Source organism: Larimichthys crocea, chromosome XIV, assembly GCF_000972845.2.
Source record: "Larimichthys crocea isolate SSNF chromosome XIV, L_crocea_2.0, whole genome shotgun sequence".
In the NCBI taxonomy this organism is placed as follows: Eukaryota; Metazoa; Chordata; class Actinopteri; family Sciaenidae; genus Larimichthys; species Larimichthys crocea.
The window spans coordinates 3,653,509-3,673,584 of record NC_040024.1 but is presented as its reverse complement, the minus strand read 5'-3'; the positions used below and the strand labels follow the sequence as shown (position 1 = coordinate 3,673,584).

Genomic DNA, 20,076 nt, shown 5'->3' with positions numbered 1-20,076 from the left:
GTCCCTTCCAGGTGTTGACATACACTCGCCTCTACTTTAATGGTTTCGTGTCTATTTGAAGATGTAAGGGCTGTTGTAACTGAGCTTTGGGGTAACTTGTTTCTCAAAAACATCTCCTCTGGTGTGACGCATGGCGTTGAATTTTAGGCACGGCAGGGGTGATCCTCCAGCAGGTTTCTTGAGGTCATGAAAGCAGCTGTTTTTTACTGCCATTTACATCATATGCTTGCTATTACTAATCTCTGTCAATGTATTACCAATAACTGCCAACTATTTCAGTTTCATTACTAATATTTGGATTGAATTCCAGTCACATTACAAACAACTATGTGGACACCAAAACACATTACACATCACCATTACACCCATGAGTGACTGTTAAACTCCAACCTCAACACCATGGGCATGAATCTGCCTCTTAAAACCAGGGATTGGCTCCCACCCAGCCACATGAGCAATTAGTGAGGCCAGACCCTAACTGTTGGGCAACATTATGCAACATTTTTGTAACTTCTGCCATAAAATAACAGATTTGAAATCATCATGATGGAGTTTTAGTGTTTGTATCACAGGCCTTTTTGGACCTATGGGAAGTGGTTTTCAGGTCCAGGTCGAGGGCAAATGCTGGTGGGGAGCAGAGCTAGTGTCGTGCCAGAACCGGAGCTGGGGACATGAGCAATGTAACAAGGTTCAACAGTCTTTATAGACGTAATAACAGAGGCAAAAATACCGAAGGGAACGTAAAGGAGGAAAGCCAAGAGAGAAAATGAGAGTCACAGAGCCAGAAACATTGGATAAGAGTAAATTTGGGACTGACTTTTAGTCACTGACGAGATCTTGGTGAAATGTAACGCTGAAAAACAGACGCAGAGTTGGGCTTCTTGCTGTTGGACTACTCACTATGATTGGCTGGCTGCTATGTCTAGTGTTGTTGAACTTCCTTGATATTTGGCTGTGTTAGCAAAGTTTGTGATCATAAGTAACGTAATCCTAACAAATACACTTGTTCACACAAATTTACAGCAGCGGTACTGCAGAAAAATGTCAATTTCTATGCAATGTTGCTTTAAGACCAGGCTCAGTTGCTGGTGGATGGAGTCAAGTACTTCAACACCTATCAATGGCGTAATATCATGGGACTCTTTGCCAAGGTACACCTACCCCAAGGGGGTACTTCTGCAGCTGCCAAGGGCTACCTGGACAGATTGTGAAGCAGCTTCGATCCACACTTCACTGCATTAAGAATACTTAATGTCATAGTCAACATCAAAATAACACCTATGACTGCACAGGATACGCCTCAGTTTCCCAACCAACATGAATTATGTGTTACACCTTAACACCCACCATGTGTTGGGATTAAGGGTGTATGAAAACTAGTTAGTAAGAAAGCAGAAATGTCCAAGCTTCTGGCACTCCATGTGGTAGATGTATGAATGCCAACTAGACCGAAGAGACCAAGCCTAAACACCATCAATTTCAGGATCACTTGGAAAGCTGTGCAGCCACAGATCCACCAAGAGCACTTCAACCCATCTCATGAGGCTGTGGGGGTAAAGGGGTTTGGGAAACACTAGTCTGAAACATAATTGTAGGCTGTAGCATTAAGTGAATCCACGAAAAGCAGCCTCAGACAAAAAATGACACACAAAAGTATGTTGAAAGGAGCTGCAAAGCATGTATGTAATTGACAGTTGCGCATAATTGTACTGGGAGAGTCGCTGTAGTCTGTCAGTGTTGAATAAAAGTTACAAATGAATCATCTTTAATCACAGCCGGTGATTATTTGGTCTGTTTCAGAAAGACGTAAGCAAAACATGGCTCATCATTTAATCAGCCATCAGCTTGTAATGATGCAACCCATTTTAAATCAAGAGTCATTATTGTCACGAGATGGTGACGATTGTGTTTAATGTGGCTTCAGAGTCTTCAGAGGCTTTTTCTTTTTGCTCTTTTTCTTTTGTGACTGATCTTTTTTTTTGCCTCCATTTTGTGGTTGATGTTTCCTAAACCTCCAATTCTGTCAGCCACTCACTGTTATTTGTGATACTGAATCACTTAACTAAATTTACCAAATGTCTGATGCTCATTAGTCTCAGAAGAGTTTTATAGTTCCTTCAGTTCCCTCGTGATTCCCAAAGTGTGTCGTTTCAGCCTCATACCCAATTACCTTGATGCCTTACAGAACCAAGTGCCAAACAGTAAATATACGTTTACTGGGCCACATAATAGCTGAACGGCTAATTCACCTAAACTACAACACATCCTAAAGTACCATTAAAACAACATAAAGAGCAATAAACTTACAGTAACCACATCTTGTTCCTCCCTCGAACACAAATCCATTAGGTACAGGCCCATATCTGCGCAGGTCTGGAAGGTTCCAGTGGCCAATAATAACAGGAGGGACGTCCCGGGCGAGAGCCAGCAAGTTGTTGCACAAATGAAGAGTTGCAGGTCCGCTCTCCAACTTGGTCCCTGGTAAGACTCCAACGCTAAATCTGTGAACTAAGCAAACAAGCAGAACAATCAAGTGAGGCCAACGAAAAGGAAGCTAAAAACCACAAACATAATCCAGCAAGTTCTCAATGGATTTTCAGATGTGGAGAGACTTCACATGTGGGGCTGACCTACTGGGCCAGTTAAGTCTGTCCAAGCAGTATCCATGTATGTATCCACATGCGTTCATATTGCCTGGTAAGCTGTTTTATTCAGGGTTTCAATGGCAGACAGAAAAAACAGCCAAAATGGGTCCTCTACTAGATGAACATTTTTGGGGAAATAGATTTATTTGCTCTCTTGCTGGGAGTTAAATGAGAGGATCAACACCACGTTGTACATCTGTGTGGAGCTGCAGAACAGCCAGTTAATCAAGCTCAGGCAAGATTACAGTGACACTCCTGGAAGTCACCGTGATCGGCCAAGAAATAGTCAGGCACCAAAACACTAAGTACTGCGGGCTTTAGAGCTGCAGGTTTTCTTAACGTCGGACAGAGCTTGGCTAACTGTTTCCCTTTGTTTCCAGTCTTGATGCTAAGCTAAGCTAATTGGCTGCTGGTGGTCGCTTTGTATTTACTGCACAGACAAGACAGTGGTATCACTCTTCTTATCCAAATATTGGCTAAAATGTCAACATCATATTGGATCGAGTGTTGTTTTGGAGTTCCAGGCTTCATTTAAGCAGATTGGCAGGAAAACAAACTGTCTGTCCGATTATGGTCCGAATCCATCAACATGAATTAGAATAGAGTCCAGGTTGAAAACAGCTTTTGCTAGGCTTTACAGAGGATAGAAAACACAGTGTCCTTACACAATGATTACTTCATTCACCAATAAAAAAAGGAGAAACAGATGTACACACAGAATGAGATGAGCAAGCTGAGCTCTGAATACAGCAGGCTCAGATCTGAAGCCCAATGCAATCAGTCCAATCCTGTCATAAAACATCTGTGTAAGCAAGTCTATGTTTGGCTGTTAATACAAATGAGGAAAAAATTAATATATGAGCCGCCATGTGTGTTTCTTCTTGGGAGTTTGTGAAACTTTCCCCTCGCAAAACTTTTGCTACGCCGAGAAAACTTCGCCGAGTCAGATTGATGGAGGCGATGATGAGGAGGGAAATGTCGGCCAGCTGCGTCACATCATCACTCAGGTTAAGAAAGATTCATACGGTGTGACACACACACACACACACACACACACACACACACACACACACAACAACAAAAGCTCTGCGCGCTGTGGCCCACAGGCTGGCAGGTGACATTTCTGCGGGCTTGGACACCCTCCACTCTGTGACATTAACACACACACACACACACACACACACACACACACACACACACACACAGGTACGAGCAAATATTTTCACATGCGTGCCAGATTGGAGAAAATAACGATGCAATTAGCCGTTAGCAGCGTCTACTTCCACGCATTAATAACAATAACACTCAAACACACACACACACACACACACACACACACGGTCGTTAGTGACTCTGTGAGAGTCTAACGTTATAAATAGCTCCTATCTGTTTATCACTTGCATAACTTACATGATAGCTGCTCACAGCCGATAATACATGCTTGACTGTAACTCAAAATGTAATTCTTTGATGTCAGAAACTCGAAGAGCATGCGGACATGAACAAAAATAGACTTTAAAAAGTGTCTGCATCTGCTAAAAAGATCTTCACCATTCACCCTCATCATGACGCAAACTGCAGCGTTGTAGTACTCAAGATCTCAGAATCTACAACTGAAATACTAGAGAGTGGTCACATCGAGGTTTAACCAAGACCCAAGCCAGCTACAAAGTCCTTCCAACAAATTAAACTCAGTATTTTATGAAGCAGGTCATTAAAAAAAAGAAATGAATATGAACTACTTCCTGCTTCAAGTTAGCCGTCACTGCCCTCCTTCACACACACTCCTAGAGAGTGACTTCCTAAACCGAAGTATGCTAAATACTTTGGGCTTGACTTGGTCCCGAGCCCTCAAAGTCTCAGTCTTGTCTCAGTCTTGTCTCGGCTCTGGTCTTGGTCTCAATTTAGCTGGTCTTGACTACAACACTGGGGCAAAGTGATTTGGTTGGTGGGGAAGATGAAGCAGAAACATTTGACAGGATGATGACATTTCTGATTGATCTCACAACTCTATAAAATCAGAACAGTTTGTAAAAACACCACAGTTTTTTTGCCCTATAACTCTTGTAGACCTACTAACGTCTTATCATTAAAACATGCGGTAACAATGCGACAGTTTGAGACAAGAAATAGGTTAGAATACAAATAAAGTGAAATATTTCCCTACATTATTTACAGTTTCCTTCAAGGTGAAGCCATTTATTGATATGATATATTATTGATATATATGGTTCTTTGAGCTGTTTTTTTTATATCACTTTTAATATAGCTTCTGATATTTTGAGTATGGATGTGAAGCTTTATTTTTTAATCTGAAAAGCCTAAAAAGCCAAAAGCATTTTAGAAAGCCTGTGCCTACATATTAAGCTGATACTCTGTTTATCCAGCTTTGAGATATTCCTAACTATGCTCTCGTCTGCCTCACTTCGATTTAGGAGGAGGTTATTTATTCCAGCTGGACATTCGGCATCGTGTATTTCCCTTGCTTAAATAAATCAGTCGAGAAGCTGCTGCAGATTTTTTACAAAATTCTGCAGTGAGTCTTTCATAAATCAGACGTCTGGATATATTCCCAAATTGCTTGTCTTGAAACCTGCCAGCGTGATGGATGGACTCATCTGTCTGTTGAGGTCTCCTCTGACCACAGCACCATGAGATCAAATGTGTTTTTATTCTAGAAAAATATTGAGGACTTTTGAGCACCAGAAAAAGCGCAGGCAGATCTTTCTCACCTTCTCCCAGGCTGTACCGCAGGCGGGCTTCCCACGCCTGCAGGGCCTCCTTGCTGTCGAAGCCCAGTAGAGCGACCTGGTTCAGGCAGAGGATGGCCAGAGTGAAAGCCACGCCTTCATACCACTGTCCTGCTTCCAGACCACAGATCTCCTCCAAGGTGACACTGGCTCTCTCCTTGTTGCCCTGCGCTTTGTCGGACTTGTCTTTAAATACCAGCAGCACGAGGCAGTCTGGAAAAGTCAAGAGAGTCGGTATGAACAGAGTCTGAACTTAAACTGCAGTAGCAGTTTAAACATAATAGAAAAGTATTAAAATATATAGTTAATTACACTGTCAAGCACTAATAAGATGTATTCTGACCCACAGTAGCTGCCATGGTGTCTTCTAGTCTTTTGGCACCTTCAAACAATCAGTGTCAACTGACAAAACAAGCCTCTATGTGTTTGTGTGTGTGTGTGTGTCCTTCACACACACACCTCTTAATCCACATAACTGAGGGATGAGCACAGACAGCTGTGATAACACTGACATCGAAGATCTAAAGAGTAACAACACCGAACCTCCAGCCTAACCTGTGGAGCATTTTAAGCTGTCCAGCACCAGATATCCAAAGAATGCTTCAGCGTATCGCAATGGAGCCATTTCATCACTTTGGTTCATAAATTACAGGATTAAAAAAAATTAAATAAATTCATCCTGAAAGTACAAAATGACTAAAAGCACATTCCTGCTGCATCTAAAAATACAGCGGGGCACGTTAACTTTGAGGACGGGACGATAAAACTTTGAGCTTGCAAAATTTAAAAAACATCTTGGGAAACTGTGGTGTTGAGGCAGGATGTGAGAATGTCAAAATAAAATTTGTGCAGGGAGGTCATGCAAAAATATTGAACGTCTGAGCACTCAAAGCCAAAAGAACTGCAACAAAGTTACACATGAATGCACATTTTAAGTGGCATGAATGACTCTTAACCCTGCTTTTACAGCCGAACTAAGGGCAAACACTTCTAATGTCACTTTTTTTGTACTTTTTGCCTTTGAATTCATACTCATGTTTTCACAAAAGCAATTCTTTTACTCTCAGACTTTATGTAACCTTGTAACCTTTTTTTTCTCTCCCTACACATTCAATTGAATTTCTCATGCAGAGTTTTGCCAGCTGTTTTTTAAAAAAGGATGAAACTCTTCCTTAAAACTTTACAAGTTTTACAATGAGTCTCATTTTGGAGGCCACAGGTGAGGCCAAGGTTCTAGACATATGACCACAAACCGAACATATAAACAAGTCCATTAAAACTGGCACACTCACAGCACCTGATGTGTCCAACTTCCTCCACTGTGACGCAGCGCAAAGCGTGCGCATTTATTTGTTTAGCCGCTGCGTAAAAGCGCATTAGTCACAGTAAAAAGGAGCTGAAGTGTAATTGTGTGACTGATTGGTAGAAGTGTTTGTTTTGTTTTTTTGTTTTACCTGCTACAGGCGACGGCTTGCGAAGTACGAGCCACCTAGTTTTCCACTGTGGACAAGACAACAAAAGCAGAGAGAAAGTTTTTAAAGCACAGGTGAAAAGTGTCGCTCTGTCATTATCCGTTTCCAAATTTTTTTTTGTGTGAAGCTTAAACACCTTTTTTCCATCTCTGAGTCTGGCATATCCCTCCACGACAACAGAATCCGTCATCTTCAGTCATGGTTCCTGACAGCTGCAGAGTCGCTGCCTGAATGAGGGGTCACTTTCAAAATAGCTGCTCTCTCTCTCTCTCCCTCTCTCTCTCTCCCTCTCTCTCTATCTATCTGCTTGTGGGGCGCAAACTCGGCCCCCAGCAAGGCACATGGAAAATGCCATGTCCAATCCGTGTGTGTGTGTGTGTGTGTGTGTGTGTGTGCGTGCGCACCAGCCAACCGACCATGTTGCCACTGCCACCTGGGTTGGTTTTTACACCACCTGCTGCTGCAGGGAAAACTGCTGGAAGACCCAATCTCATGATTCTCACAGCATATTTAAGTTGTAGTTTTGAAAGCATCCTTCTTTAAGACATGTGCACACATAGAGATGGGCCTTTGTTTTGATCAGAAAACCGTAATTATGTCGCAAAATGCACCTTTTAAAACTGTGGAACATGGTGGAAGTGGCACCATCATGTTTTAAATAGTTGGAATACTGAAATACAGAAGTTGAAACAGCAGATGAATGAGTTGCAGTTGAAGCACCTAATGAAACTGAAAGAATTACAAGTACAGAAAGATATCTGCATCTTAATGTTCAAGTGTCTGATTATGATCTATGTAAGTGTAAGTTTTACTATCAAGAATGGACTTTGACGCTTCTTTAAAAGCAGCAGTGTGTAGCATTTAGTGGCATCTAGCAAAATAGTTTCTGATTGCAACCCCTCACATCACCCTGTCCTTTCTAGCATTAAGGAGAAACTACTACTATGGTGGAAAATGTGAAATGTACTATCGAGAGGCAGCGTTTGGTTTGTCTGTTTTCAAGCGGCAACCTCCGTGGCTGCGAAGTGAAACCTTATGCGAAGTGCCAAAAACTGCAGTTAATCAAATGTCCACTTGAGGCTGGCTGCAGAACGAGTCAGTCTCCATAAGCCCCCATGTTCAAATGTTCAACTTCACAGCAGAAATAAACATGTTTACAGCCTGGTACAAAAAACTGTTTTGGTCTCTATAGCTAATTTTCCCCGTTCATGACAACTGTACTGAGGCTGAATTTTTATATAACTCACCATGTTGTTATACATAATTAACAGTGTGGCCGCTTTGATTAACAGCTGGGTGCTGTTACAGATGGCTTCTTTGAGCACACAGGCGTCATTCGGCCTGCCTCGGGTCTGCTGATGATCCACGTTTGCCAATTTGGAGGTGGAGAAGGCAGGACTACCAAAATGGCTGCAGCCAGAGCCGCAGATTTTGAGCTTCATAGCAGCTCTTCAGAAACCTACAGACTGTCAGTGGGTGGACGACATGGAAGAGGACACACGGTGTCTGTGGGTATAAAAGGCTAATTCTAAGGCAACAAAAACAGAACAATTTGTATTATATACTAATGAAAACATAGTTGTGCATATTCTATTCAATTCCCTGCCACCTAAATCTTACACATTGCACCTTTAAGGACACAGACTAGATGACTACTAGTAGTACTATTGTGAACATGTGACCTGATCCATCCCCACGACAACTGACCAAACTAGTAAGTAAAGTAAAATCCTTCAAGATGTATTTTTCAAGTCAGTAAAGGTTTATTTAGTCAGAAAATGTTTCACAGTTAAAAAATATAATCTATAGACTTTCACAAGCATTACATAAAAAAAACAAGAATACAATATAGTACAATATCTCATATTTTAAAAGCTAATGTCCTGGTGAGGCCCGATCATGAAGCCTTGGGTTTGCGTCTGATCACTGAATTGATCCAGTCCACATAGTTCACCACTCTGGTGTAAACACCGGGTTTTCCAGTGCGACCGCAGCCCTCTCCCCAGCTGATGATCCCATACAGGAAGCTGACATCATTCCTCGCACAAGCCAGAGGACCCCCAGAGTCGCCCTGAGGAGAGTACAGTAAACAGATACAGTCATAACACACGTAAACACACATGCACATGATCAAAGCGGAGCCGCACAAACAGCTGAGTCACACACTTGAAAACCTAATGCATAAGGTAAATAAGCAACTGTGACATTTCATTTAAGAGGAAGGAGGTTTAAATATTTTACGCTGTGGGTTGTGTGTTGAGGGACACTCACTAACTCCCCTCACCAGGATGGAAGTACTTCAGATTTACAAAAAGCTGATAAAAAACCCAACAAGAACACGACCGTCGACACTTAATGAGTCCGTCTCTTTCTCACCTGGCAAGCGTCGACGCAACCATTGAGCCCCGCGCAGATCATGTCAGCAGTGACGTGGTTTCCATAGACCTCCGGCTTTCTACACGTTTCCTGAGGAAACAGTCTCACTCCGGCTTCCTGCAGACTTGAGTAACCCTCCGCCTCTGTCAAGTAAAGGAGAAATGACTCGTTACGTTACAAGAAAGTGGAACCTCGTTAACCTGAAAAAGGATTTTCAGGAACACCGCGGTCACGATTTCCGAAGAAGTTATGTCACAGCTTGTGATGTTAAAGTGACCTCCTGTTTACATGTTGGATAGCCTTTGATTAGACACCAATACAGATGTTTTCTAGCAACCGATTTACGGCTCACTTAAGTCTTTACTAACTTAAGTTTTAATGGTTCAAACCGATTCACGGGATCAGTTTGAATCAAGCCAGCCTTGGAAGAACTTTAGTTGGATTTCTAACATGTAAACAAACAAACTGGCTCTGCTCTGACAGTTGAATTTATGAATGAGTAAATCACTTATTGGTGTTGCAGTGCTTGTACCAAATAATCCTGATCTGTTCCAGTGTGTGAGTGTGTGGAAATCTGTTATGACCTCCTCCTCATCACTCACTCTCATGCACGTGTCCCCAGCCGCTAATCGTACAGCAGTAGTGGTCAGGAAACGTCATGCTTTTCTCTGGAAGACAGATGGGTCTGATGAACGGGGTTCTCCTCACGCACCGCCCGTCCTGCTTCTTCAGTTTGACCAGAACTGGCGAACAGAGACAGAAAATGTCATGTAAAAAACAAGTTGTAGCTGGGATCATGAAACAAATGGCAGACTTGGAGACTCTGTTAGTCAATAAAAACTACCACACCCGTGTACCAGTGTGTGTGTGTGTATGTGTGTGTGTGTGTGTGTGTGTGTGTGTGTGTGTGTGTGTGTGAAATGTCTTCATGCGGGGGAAGCAAAGGGACACAGCTGCTCGGTGACGCACAGCTGTGCTCGCAGGCCTGAAGTAAAGTTTGAGTTCTGAACGGGGACAGGAGGTTCTCTAGTTTATGTGAGTCACTGTTGCTGTGTGTGTGTGTGTGTGTGTGCATTTAATAATTACCAATGTCATGCAGTGTTGGATTAAACACTGAGAACTGGTTTGAAAAGATGTACTCTTCCACTCCAAACGTCCTGGTGTTGGGATCGGTGATGTTGAATCTCTGCTGGCCGAGCACCACGCGAATCTGAGACTTCAGTGGGCTGAGGGAAGATACACTTTTATCACTGAACGGTCCTGCAAAGTATGCTCTTATAACATGTGCAGAAAATATTCAAATCTAATGGTGCGTTCATGCTCCCCAGAGGATGAACCATCTCCAACTCCGACCCTATTTAATGATCTCTTGGTTTGTTTCCTGGAGACATATATTAACACTTTTATCCCCACTGCAGGTAGCACTCTAATAATAGCTAAATCTCTGGTATGTTGTGGATTATGTTCATCACTTTTCTGCTGCGGGGTGTGATGAACATTGTGGATTCTTTCATTAGTTTAATCAAATCCCAGCTTTGCAATAACGGCGTGTTTAAAAGAAACACAACCTTGCAGATATCATGTACTGTTTCCTTTTCAAATAGGAAGATATAAAAGCTCTTAAACTGTTGATGATTCATGCTTTGAACCTGAACAATGACAACAGATGCCTGGGAAATGTAAACAGCGTCTGCGCGTGAGACGTTTTTAGGTTTTCCTCGTACTGGATGCTTGTCTAAATATAGTGTGTTCATAAAGCTGAGGGGTCAGAGTCTTTACATCACGTACATTTTAACTTGTGACCCCCAGTTCACCTGCAGAAAACAGTTTAGAGGAAAAAAAAAGGATCACACCGCTGACTCAAACTGAGTGCTCTTATAGAAGGACTGAAAGAGACAACATTTTGTTCAAAGAAATAACATTATGTACTGTATGTTAACTCAAAACGGCTACAAAACATTTGACTCTGTGACATACTTGCGAAAGAAGCAGTGAGCCGCAGAGACGATCCAGCAAGAGGAGACCAGGGTGCCGGCACAAAAGTCGGACTTCCCGATGTAAATGGCCGCCATCCAAGGGTGAGTGCCTGGCAGAGCTGAGGTCCCACTCATTATCCGCCCCCTGGCAAATGATAACCTCTTCTTGTGCTTTTTCCCACACACATGCTTCTTGCCTGGTTTGGTGGGTTTGGGTTTTTTATTGCTGGGCTGGATGTTGAATAGCCTCGAAGAAGCTGTATGAGTAGACAAGTTTGTTTCAAACTTAGTGGCATGATTAATACAAGCTGTAACTTTCTAAGAAATCAGCTACAATATTCTGCTGTAAATATCTCTCCTGAATATTTTCCAGCATGCAAAAGTGCATGATTATTCCCTGCAAGAGCACAAATAAGATGTTCTATAGGATGATAACAACCTAACGCTGAAAAATCCCATGCTGAGGAAGAAGCTTGTGCATCACGACAGACGGGGCCAACTCTGCCAAATTCCCCCACTCATCACATAAACATTTTGCCTCCACCTGACATGACATGTCGATTCAGGATGAGTCATGTCTTTATTTGCCACTGAACAAGTCGACTCGGCTGAAATCAACCCTCCAGAGCAGCGTGACTCAGCAGAGATTAGCTGCATTCTCCGCGCCTTCTGCTTTTATCACAAACACTGGCTTTCCAATTAAAAAAGAAAGCGGAGGCATTTAATGAGGTTTCGAGCCTCGACGAATGACGCTGCCGACCGTGTTGCGTAACCAGAGCTGAGAGAGCGAAAGGTTTTCGAATGATGCAGTGAGCAGCCTTGATGAAGTGTCTTAACTTTTCATACGTTTATAACGATGAGATCAGACTTCAAACAGAGGTCTATTAATTTTTTAAGGGCTGCTTAATGAATGTGTCGACCTTGACCAAGGCCAGAAAAGAGTTAGTAATGCAGGGGTTGCATGGACGATGAAGCAAAATCAAGCTTGTGACAGCGCGTTTAGGTAGAATACACCCGTTCAGTGATGAATTACAGATGTTCTTGAACACCCTACTTTCTAACCTGGCACAATATTTCACCGTGCATCAGCTCAAACCAATGACAAAAAAAAAAAAACTTCCTTCCTGTGCCCCCCGTTAACTCACACACAGGCATCACACAGGGCGGGACGTCACAGTACTCCCAGGAGATGGCGCTGTCATTTAGCGTGTAGCACCACGGCATCTTGTCCCCATCTGGGTTTCTGCACACACACACAAAACACAGCGGACTGAGTGTGTGGGTGTGGCGCCTCTGTTTCTAACACCGCACGTTACTCGGTAACTAACACATCTCGTAGGGACTCCATCACTTTTGAAAATGACTTTGACAGATTGTTTAAATAATTAAGAATAATGCGAGTCCAAAGTATTTTCAGACAGTCTGAGCTTGTGTGTTTGTTTCTTCGATATTTGGGACATTTTGCTGCACATATCGTTTTCTGTAAGGCATGCCATGTGGCTGCTGGGTAATCATAGCAACAACAGCAACAGGAATGCAGTAAGATATGGAAGAAGAGTGAATGTGGAAGAGATAAGACTGGATTCACCGTGTGCTTTTTTTAATGCTCGTGGTGGTTTTATGGGTTTTTTTATGGTTGTGAGTCGACTGAAGGCTCTTCCACATGACTGACAAGTGTTGGCACATGAACTTGACAGATAAGGGATAGGACAGCTTTGCCAGCTCAGAGTAAAAAAAAAACTTGGATATTGCAGCTTTAAAGTTGAATTCATGGGAAAGTAGAAGGAAATCTGGCCCTGTAGATAAGCCAGCCGGCACTGTAGCAACCACAATATTAATCTAGAATCTCATTCTTAGTAACTAAAAGTAGCTTTTTATTTGTTGCCAATGAAAGCTACTTTACCAGGAGGAATCAACACACACACACCTGCAGTAGGCATGTTCCCCAAGGCCCCTGAGGGGCGAAGCAACCACCGTGCCCACATGAAGCTCGTCGTACAGCAGGTCTGAGTTCCACGGCAGACACCGGGCGCCGGACACCGTTGTCCCCACGACCCCTCTGTAACCCGTGCCCCTGCTGTTATAGCACTCTGTCTCCGGCTCTGCACACACACACACACACGTATACAAATAGTTGTTTCACTCGTATCTCAGTTCCACAGAATAACACCGGTATGTACACAATGTAAACGCAATCAGGCAATTTACAGATGCAGATGAGTATCTGTGCGATGGCTGATCTCTTTCCTTCGCACTGGAATCAGTCAGAACAAGTCTCTCTGTATGCGTTAACCGGCAACAGTTACAACAACTGGGTGCATGTTCAGCAGCTCCGCTCATGTCTTCACCTGCCACCATTCAAACTATTATCGCACACACACGGACGCATGCATGAACACGAACGCATTGTATGAACATGCATACATGACAGATACACAGGAGGGCAAAGAATAGCTGTCGCCACAGTCCTGACTTTACTCACCAATGCTACAGTAACGTCCACTGTAGCCACGTTGGCAGCTACACACTTCCTTCCCGGTGGCTATGATCAGTCGACACGCTCCGTCATTCTGACAAGGGTTTGAATGGCACTCTGGATACATAAAGACAAACATGTTAATACCATACATACTGCTTATTTACACAATTTAAGCCTAATAATCAGTCTTTTTAGCTCTGTTTTTGGTCTCCACCAGCTCCTAAGGGCAATATCTGGCCTTTTTAGCTGCTAAATGATGCACTATGTTCACCAGCTTGTCACTAACTGTGTCTGTGAGCTGTTTGGTGCCGAACAGGTAGTTTAAATTGAGTTTTTTCTTGGATAAAAGCCACCTGCCAGAGCCAAAAACAACGCCACGAGAGCAGCGAGAGTGAAAGTTGGACCGCCAAACAGCGAGCCGAGATGAGTCAAATAATGTGTGTTCATTAGGATGTCACTGCAAATTGACAAACCCTTACTCTCATCAGTGTTGCTTTAAGTTGCAGTTGTGGTTGGCCAAAAAAAACACCACTGATAAACCGACTGTACACCACACCTGCCCAGCACTAAGCAGCACACGGGCAGAGTTTCCATTGCCAACTAGCTGGCAAACACAGTGGAGCATTTAGCAGGAAAAGAGCCAGACATTCCCATCAGGAGTTGGTCTGCTGGTTATGTAAATAAGCAACATGTTCACCTTTATAAGTTTATATATTCAATTCAAATAGTGGAAGTCGTTGCAGAACAGTGCAAATAAACTGTGCTCATATGTACATTTAGTACGTGTGAGTATTCCCTTGAGATCTATTGCAACATCTGTGAAATGTGCCAGACGATACTGACGCCACATCTGCAGCGGGGTTCAAACGAGCCAAAAGATTTTTTTTCTAATTGATCTCAATGGAAAATGAAAATATAGTTCAGCATCATCTGAAAGCCAAATTAAAGGATATTCAGGTGCATTTAGCTGAAAGGATTTCCTTTTTCCCCCATGTTCACCAGCCCCTAAACTGTTTCAGTTCAGAGAGCCCCATGTTCACCAGCCCCTAAACTGTTTCAGTTCAGAGAGCTAGAAACCGCCGCACTGCCTCCCCCCCTCCTTTGTTACCAGGGAATCTGCAAAATGCCCATGAACATCCCCCCCCCATTGAGATGAAAGCACCTTACGGACCCATGGGGTGTGTCCTCCTGAGTCACAGTGAGTCATATAATCTGTCTTTTCTTCTATGGAAAAGTTACTCTTGTAACTATGGAGCTGTGATCAAAGGAAAAATGCATTTCTTCGGGCTGGGAGGAAAACTGATACTGGCATTTTTTTTTATAGCTTGATAAGTCAGGAATGTTTTGGTGAACTGAAAGAAAAATAAAAAATGCACAACCAGTTGAACAGTTTGTGTAAGTGTATAGTGTTTAAATTATTGTAAACATGTCTCGTTATCGGGTTTCCCTCTCATTACCCCAACAAAAGCAAAAACAAGACCCAAAATCTTACTTGTGTAGCGGGCTCTTTCACACTTGATTTCCCCTGCCATACATGTGCACTGTTCCACATTGCGGAGGTGAATCCGTCCCCAAGACTCTCCCGTGTCATAATAGCGCAGGTGTATGGTTTCATAGCACTTTTCTGGAAAAAAACAAAAAAAGCCGATACAACAGATAAAAGGCGACTGGGTTGAAATATGAGACGGGATTGAGGAGCTCAATGGAGCGTGCAGAGCAGCATGCTTTCAGAGTGGATCCATTTTTCTTGTGTTTGTTTTATTGTTTTGAGCAGCTTTGAACGCAAGGTGAAACCTTTTTTTGACACTCGTTACTCAGCATTTTCCGTTTTACACTGACATTCATGAAACCGAAGGCGAAACTTGTATGAGAGGGAAGAAGTGGAGCGTGAAATATGTGTGCCATTGTGAAACCACTTAGTAACTGTGTGCTTCATTACCACATGGTATTTATTTTTGGAAACAACACATATAAACACAAGTTAGACTTTGAGTTGAAGAAGATTTAGTCAAACTAGTGTTGAAGGAGTAAAACTGGGCGATAATTGCTATCACTGCTGGCAAACATTTCCTGAAAACGTCCTGAACACGATGATAGAGTTTGACATGTTTTCAAGGAATTACTTCCTGACAGAGACTTCAGTTTCCTTCTGTGGCTGACAGTAAGCAACTTAATGTGCACAGTGATATGAAAACACTAAATGAGGTACAAACATCAACAGTGATGTCAAAAAATATATATAATGTAAGTAATAATAAGTCCACGTACTGTGCTCACAGAGTCTCCCAGTGAAGTTCTCAGGACAAGAGCACTCAAACGAGTGCTTTTGAGGGACCGCCGTGCAGACGCCTCTGTTAAGACATGGATTGGGCCGGCAAATGTTGAATGTTGAAAAAACTGAAACAAGAAAAAGTTAGAGGACAAATATTAAAATAAAATACACTGTTTCTGATGATAAAACACTGTAACAAGTCATTAAATCCACTTGTGTGTTGCGTAAACGAACCCCCTTGCCGGGTTTTCTCCGCTGCACAGAAGCCAAACTTCCGGTCCCGATCAAAATTATGTGTGAGGGAACACCTAGAACAGGAGAGACGGAAATGTAGTACAGTCACCGGCAAGTGGATTACAAGTAGAAGAAATATCTGCAAGCGGCTTGGGCAATATGATTTACCGTGAGAACGTATCAGTTCATCAAGCGGCAATGAGATTGACTTATTGTTCATCTGTCCCTTCAACATGTTGCTGAGTAGCCAAGTTAGAGATATTTCAGTTTATCAAATGTACTAGACTGGCAATGTGACACCATGACAGAGGATTTTTTAGAGCCCTAAAGGAAAGAAAACTCTCTTTCAACCACCCACCTCTGTTAATCATCCACTACATTAAGTAACATCAGCATACTTCTGCTGCGCTCACTGACATCACTGACGCCGAGCTCATGAGCACATCACTAAAACACGTACGGTCTTATTGCATCAACGTTATGTGTAGGTGGACCAAATGTTGTTGGGCCATATATAATTACATTCATGTTGCTCCAACTTGCTGGCACCCACCCTTCCTGTCTCGTTTGATAAATGATGACTGGCAAGCCCTTAAACAAGTTTTTGTTTTTATTTCCAAAATAAAAAAAAATAAAATAAAAACAAAGATTGGGTTGCTATGTCACAGTCTGTGGCAATAAAAAATAATAAACTGTTCAACTGTTAAAGTCAAGAATTCAAACTCAAACTGCTGCTTATAACACACAAATCATTACGAGGCCCTCCGACGATTCAGCAACATGCAATTTATCAAAGCCAATTAGCTCATTAACTCATTAAAAATGTAATTATGTTTCCTGATGATACTGTTGCATAAATCCCTCATCTCTGCGAGCTGTAATTATATGAGACTAAACAACCCGAATACACACTGCATCAGTGTCCCTTCCCTCACGTGATTGCGGCGCAGGATGGAAAATACCAATTGTTTTTTTTTCGTGCCGAGGTCATGCCTCCTGTGACGTGAAAAAATATTTGATGGTGACGTAGAGAAGGTGTGTAACCGTGGGTGAGTGTAAATATGATGAGGCGGCACATGTATCTGTCAAGCGTTGAGCTGAAGTGTGGTAATGTGGTGATTACACACACACACACATTAGTGACTGTGTAACCAAAACACTTGATTCAGACAGATTGGCTAATGAGGACTCACCACGGTCTTGAGGATAAGAAGGTGATGCAGTGATGATGAATCCTTCCACCCTGACGAAACGGGAATTTACATTCTTTCCCTGTCGTAGTAAGAACTGGCAAACACAGTGCAAAACACACACAAGAAATTAGATGAGAAACTCAAAAAAACCCTCATAAATTTCCCCTCCTGTACCCCTCAGGGCTGGTCACTGGAATAAGCGGGCTATGCAGTTGATTAACTTGGACTTATGTTGTTGTTAAGTTGACTCAGGGGCTGAATCTCCTGTTGTGTGGTACATGCGTGAAAAAAAACGACCGTGCACTTGTGTGTATTAGTGTAAACGGCTTAATTCAGTGTCTCTACATCCCTTCCAGCACCGTGAGTGAGTATGGTTAACGCGGAAACTTCATAATGATTCTCAATATTTATATGTTGTATGATTTGTCCGTTATAGGCTACCGTAGAAACATGGCAGACTCCGTAGAAGAGGACCCGCTCCCTCTGTAAATCATTTACTTTTCACAGTATGTTGTCAACCCTCAAACACAGCAAGAGATCTGATGTTGAACGATTTGTTAAACTCTATTGTGTGTGTTCACATCAGGTTGATCCAAATTGAGCGGGTGCCCGTGGTCGCCCGCGGTCACGGGTCACCAAACAATATTTTAAATGATATTCGGGTCGCGGTCGTTCGGGTCGTTTGAAATAAAGATGCCGAGTAAAGTTTTGTAATTTATGTAGTAGACAAAACCTTCTGTGAAATACACAGACTTTATCGGCTGAATAACTGCCGCGAAGATGCCACGAGCTCTATGGGAGGTAGAGAAAGTATAGACTACTTTTTAAAATGCGGGTCAGGGAGTGGGTTGGGTACAATATTTCACAATTATTTGCTGCGGTCAGAGTTCGGGCGGGTTAGTTTAAAACATGGGTCGGTGCAGGTCGATCAAACATGGACCCGCGCATCACTGGTTCACATGGGTCATTCAGTTATTAGTTATTAGTATTAGTGTTGTTTTTTGGGGGGCCACAAAGGAAATCTTGCTTAGGGCCACTAAATGCCTGGGACCAGCCCTGTGTAGTCCACCACACAAAGACTCAGGTTACAGACCTATACAAACACAAGCTCCCATATGCTTTAGATTTATGTTGCACCAACGACTTTAAAATATATCACAATCACTGATGTGCATCCCCCTTCCTTTCTCTTTCTTTCTTTCTTTCTTTCTTTCTTTCTTTCTTTCTTTCTTTCTTTCTCTCTTTCTTTCTTTCTCTGAATTAAACACAGGACTGAGGTATAACTTACCTTTCCGGCTCTCCTTGAATGCCTCATTGGAAGTGACTGTTTCATACCCAGGGACGAATGTGCGCTGAAACCGGGGGAAGGAGAAGTTATTCAGGCGTTTGTTGCCTTTTACGCACGCAAAAAAAAAGACGCACGGGAGCTGAGTAGGATGGTTAAAAACTTACCGCCCGTGCACTGAAGACACAAGGTAGAAAAAGTAACAGAATATATGCCATCGTGGAAAGTTTGTTGTTGGTCCCTGGTGTCCGGAGGAGCTTATATCCACAAGTAGGAAGAGGGTCTGTCACGTTATATCTGTCAGTTCCTGAGTCCTCAGCCTGCTTTTGGTCATATGAAACGTGGGAAACCCTGCAAGTATTATCCTGTCCCTCACTATTTCAAGCTGTATTGAGTAAACCAGTTGCGTCATTAGGCTTGTCTATCTCTGAGGCATCCTATATCGCGGCTCGACACCTTTTCTTTTTTTTTCTGCAGACGGTTTGTCATTGCAAGTTATCTGCGGAGAGAGAGGGGGAAAGTTTCCAGAGGCAGAGAGGGGAATCTTTCCAGAGGGAGGGAGAGAGAGAGAGAGAGAGAGGTGGCCGGGACATGGGGCTGCCTCAACCACCGTGTAACGCGTTACTCCTGTGTGAGGTTCTCATAATATCACTTTTTTTTTTGTTTAAGCTGTGCTCCCTGGTTAAAGTACACCAGCTTTTATAATGAAGAAGTCTAAATAAATAGTATTATCAGCCATATTGGACACAAAAGTCAATTTTTCTCATTCTTTTAACCAAATGATTTATTACAACAGAAACAACATAATTGCCTTTAATGTTTAGCTCAGTCTTTGTGTTTTTGTGTTTTTAGTGTACTATCTCATATTGTTTTGATGACTTGATGTTATTCTTATGTAAAGTATCTTTGAGTACCTTGAAAAGCGCTTTTAAATCAAATGTATTATTATTATTATTATTATTATTATTATAAGGACATGAATGAGGATTATGATGCATAAAATAATGAGCGATTATAACTCTGGAATCAGTCTTATTCAGCTCCTAAACTAGCTCCACCGATTACCTTTAGTAGTAGGCTGTAATATCACTATAACTAATAATTAATCCCACAAGTAGTAGTAAGTTTTATGCCATTATCATTAAACCTATTAATATATATGTATATATATATATTTTTTTTTGCTGTTTAAGCGGGTAGTTTAGCTTTACCATTGAAGACTTTTCCAGATTTTCCCCAAAAAACTGTTCATTTAAATGTTCAGCGTGTAAGATTCAGTGACGTCTGAGGGTGAACGTGTGAAGTTTGCAACCAACTGAACACCCCTCACCCCACACCTCTTCCAAGCTAGTGGGAGACCCTGAAGTGGGTATGAAACTCATGGTGGGAAAATC

The 20,076-nt window shown here is 42.4% G+C and overlaps 2 protein-coding genes and 1 long non-coding RNA gene across 7 annotated transcripts in view; 1 reads left to right on the top strand and 2 right to left on the bottom strand.

Annotated features, from left to right (window-relative positions):
• LOC113747645 (uncharacterized) overlaps positions 1-2,455 on the top strand; it is a 120,592-nt gene extending 118,137 nt beyond the window's left edge. The window contains exon 6 of the long non-coding RNA XR_003463762.1: positions 2,350-2,455. This is a non-coding gene — a long non-coding RNA (uncharacterized LOC113747645). The remainder of the gene's footprint in view (positions 1-2,349) is intronic.
• LOC104924010 (protein Dok-7) overlaps positions 1-7,134 on the bottom strand; it is a 31,488-nt gene extending 24,354 nt beyond the window's left edge. For 3 of the 4 annotated variants that reach the window (XM_019272110.2, XM_027288099.1, XM_027288100.1), the window contains exons 1-4: positions 7,004-7,134; positions 6,850-6,895; positions 5,378-5,608; positions 2,308-2,508 (exon numbers count right to left, since the gene is read on the bottom strand). In XM_019272110.2, coding sequence (XP_019127655.2) covers positions 2,308-2,508; positions 5,378-5,608; positions 6,850-6,895; positions 7,004-7,057 — 532 coding nt within the window. In that variant the 5' untranslated portion in view covers positions 7,058-7,134. The remainder of the gene's footprint in view (positions 1-2,307; positions 2,509-5,377; positions 5,609-6,849; positions 6,896-7,003) is intronic. The other variant, XM_019272111.2, reaches the window with a different exon arrangement.
• A 1,482-nt stretch (positions 7,135-8,616) lies between these two features.
• On the bottom strand, positions 8,617-19,219 carry hgfac (HGF activator). 2 transcript variants are annotated; one of them, XM_010737231.3, is made up of 14 exons: positions 18,850-19,218; positions 18,686-18,749; positions 17,398-17,491; positions 16,205-16,278; positions 15,967-16,095; positions 15,191-15,322; positions 13,702-13,812; positions 13,147-13,321; positions 12,365-12,462; positions 11,221-11,476; positions 10,330-10,469; positions 9,846-9,986; positions 9,244-9,386; positions 8,617-8,938 (listed from the first exon to the last, which is right to left on the bottom strand). In XM_010737231.3, the coding sequence occupies exons 1-14, from the start codon at positions 18,898-18,900 to the stop codon at positions 8,765-8,767; spliced, it is 1,782 nt and encodes a 593-aa protein (XP_010735533.2). In that variant the 5' UTR covers positions 18,901-19,218; the 3' UTR covers positions 8,617-8,764. The 2 variants fall into 2 exon arrangements, with proteins under 2 accessions (XP_010735533.2, XP_019127651.1); XM_019272106.2 differs by lacking the exons at positions 12,365-12,462; positions 13,147-13,321 and having other exon boundaries at positions 18,850-19,219.
• Positions 19,220-20,076: the final 857 nt, after the last annotated feature.

Bases quoted from the DNA above. Each gene is read 5' to 3' on its own strand.
- hgfac (XM_010737231.3), bottom strand. From the start codon at position 18,900: ATGGCATATATTCTGTTACTTTTTCTACCTTGTGTCTTCAGTGCACGG. The intron at 16,279-17,397 runs GTGAGTCCTCAT...CTCCTGTTCTAG, and splicing joins TTCTTATCCTCAAGACCGTG to GTGTTCCCTCACACATAATT. The intron at 16,096-16,204 runs GTTCGTTTACGC...TTCTTGTTTCAG, and splicing joins GGAGAAAACCCGGCAAGGGG to TTTTTTCAACATTCAACATT.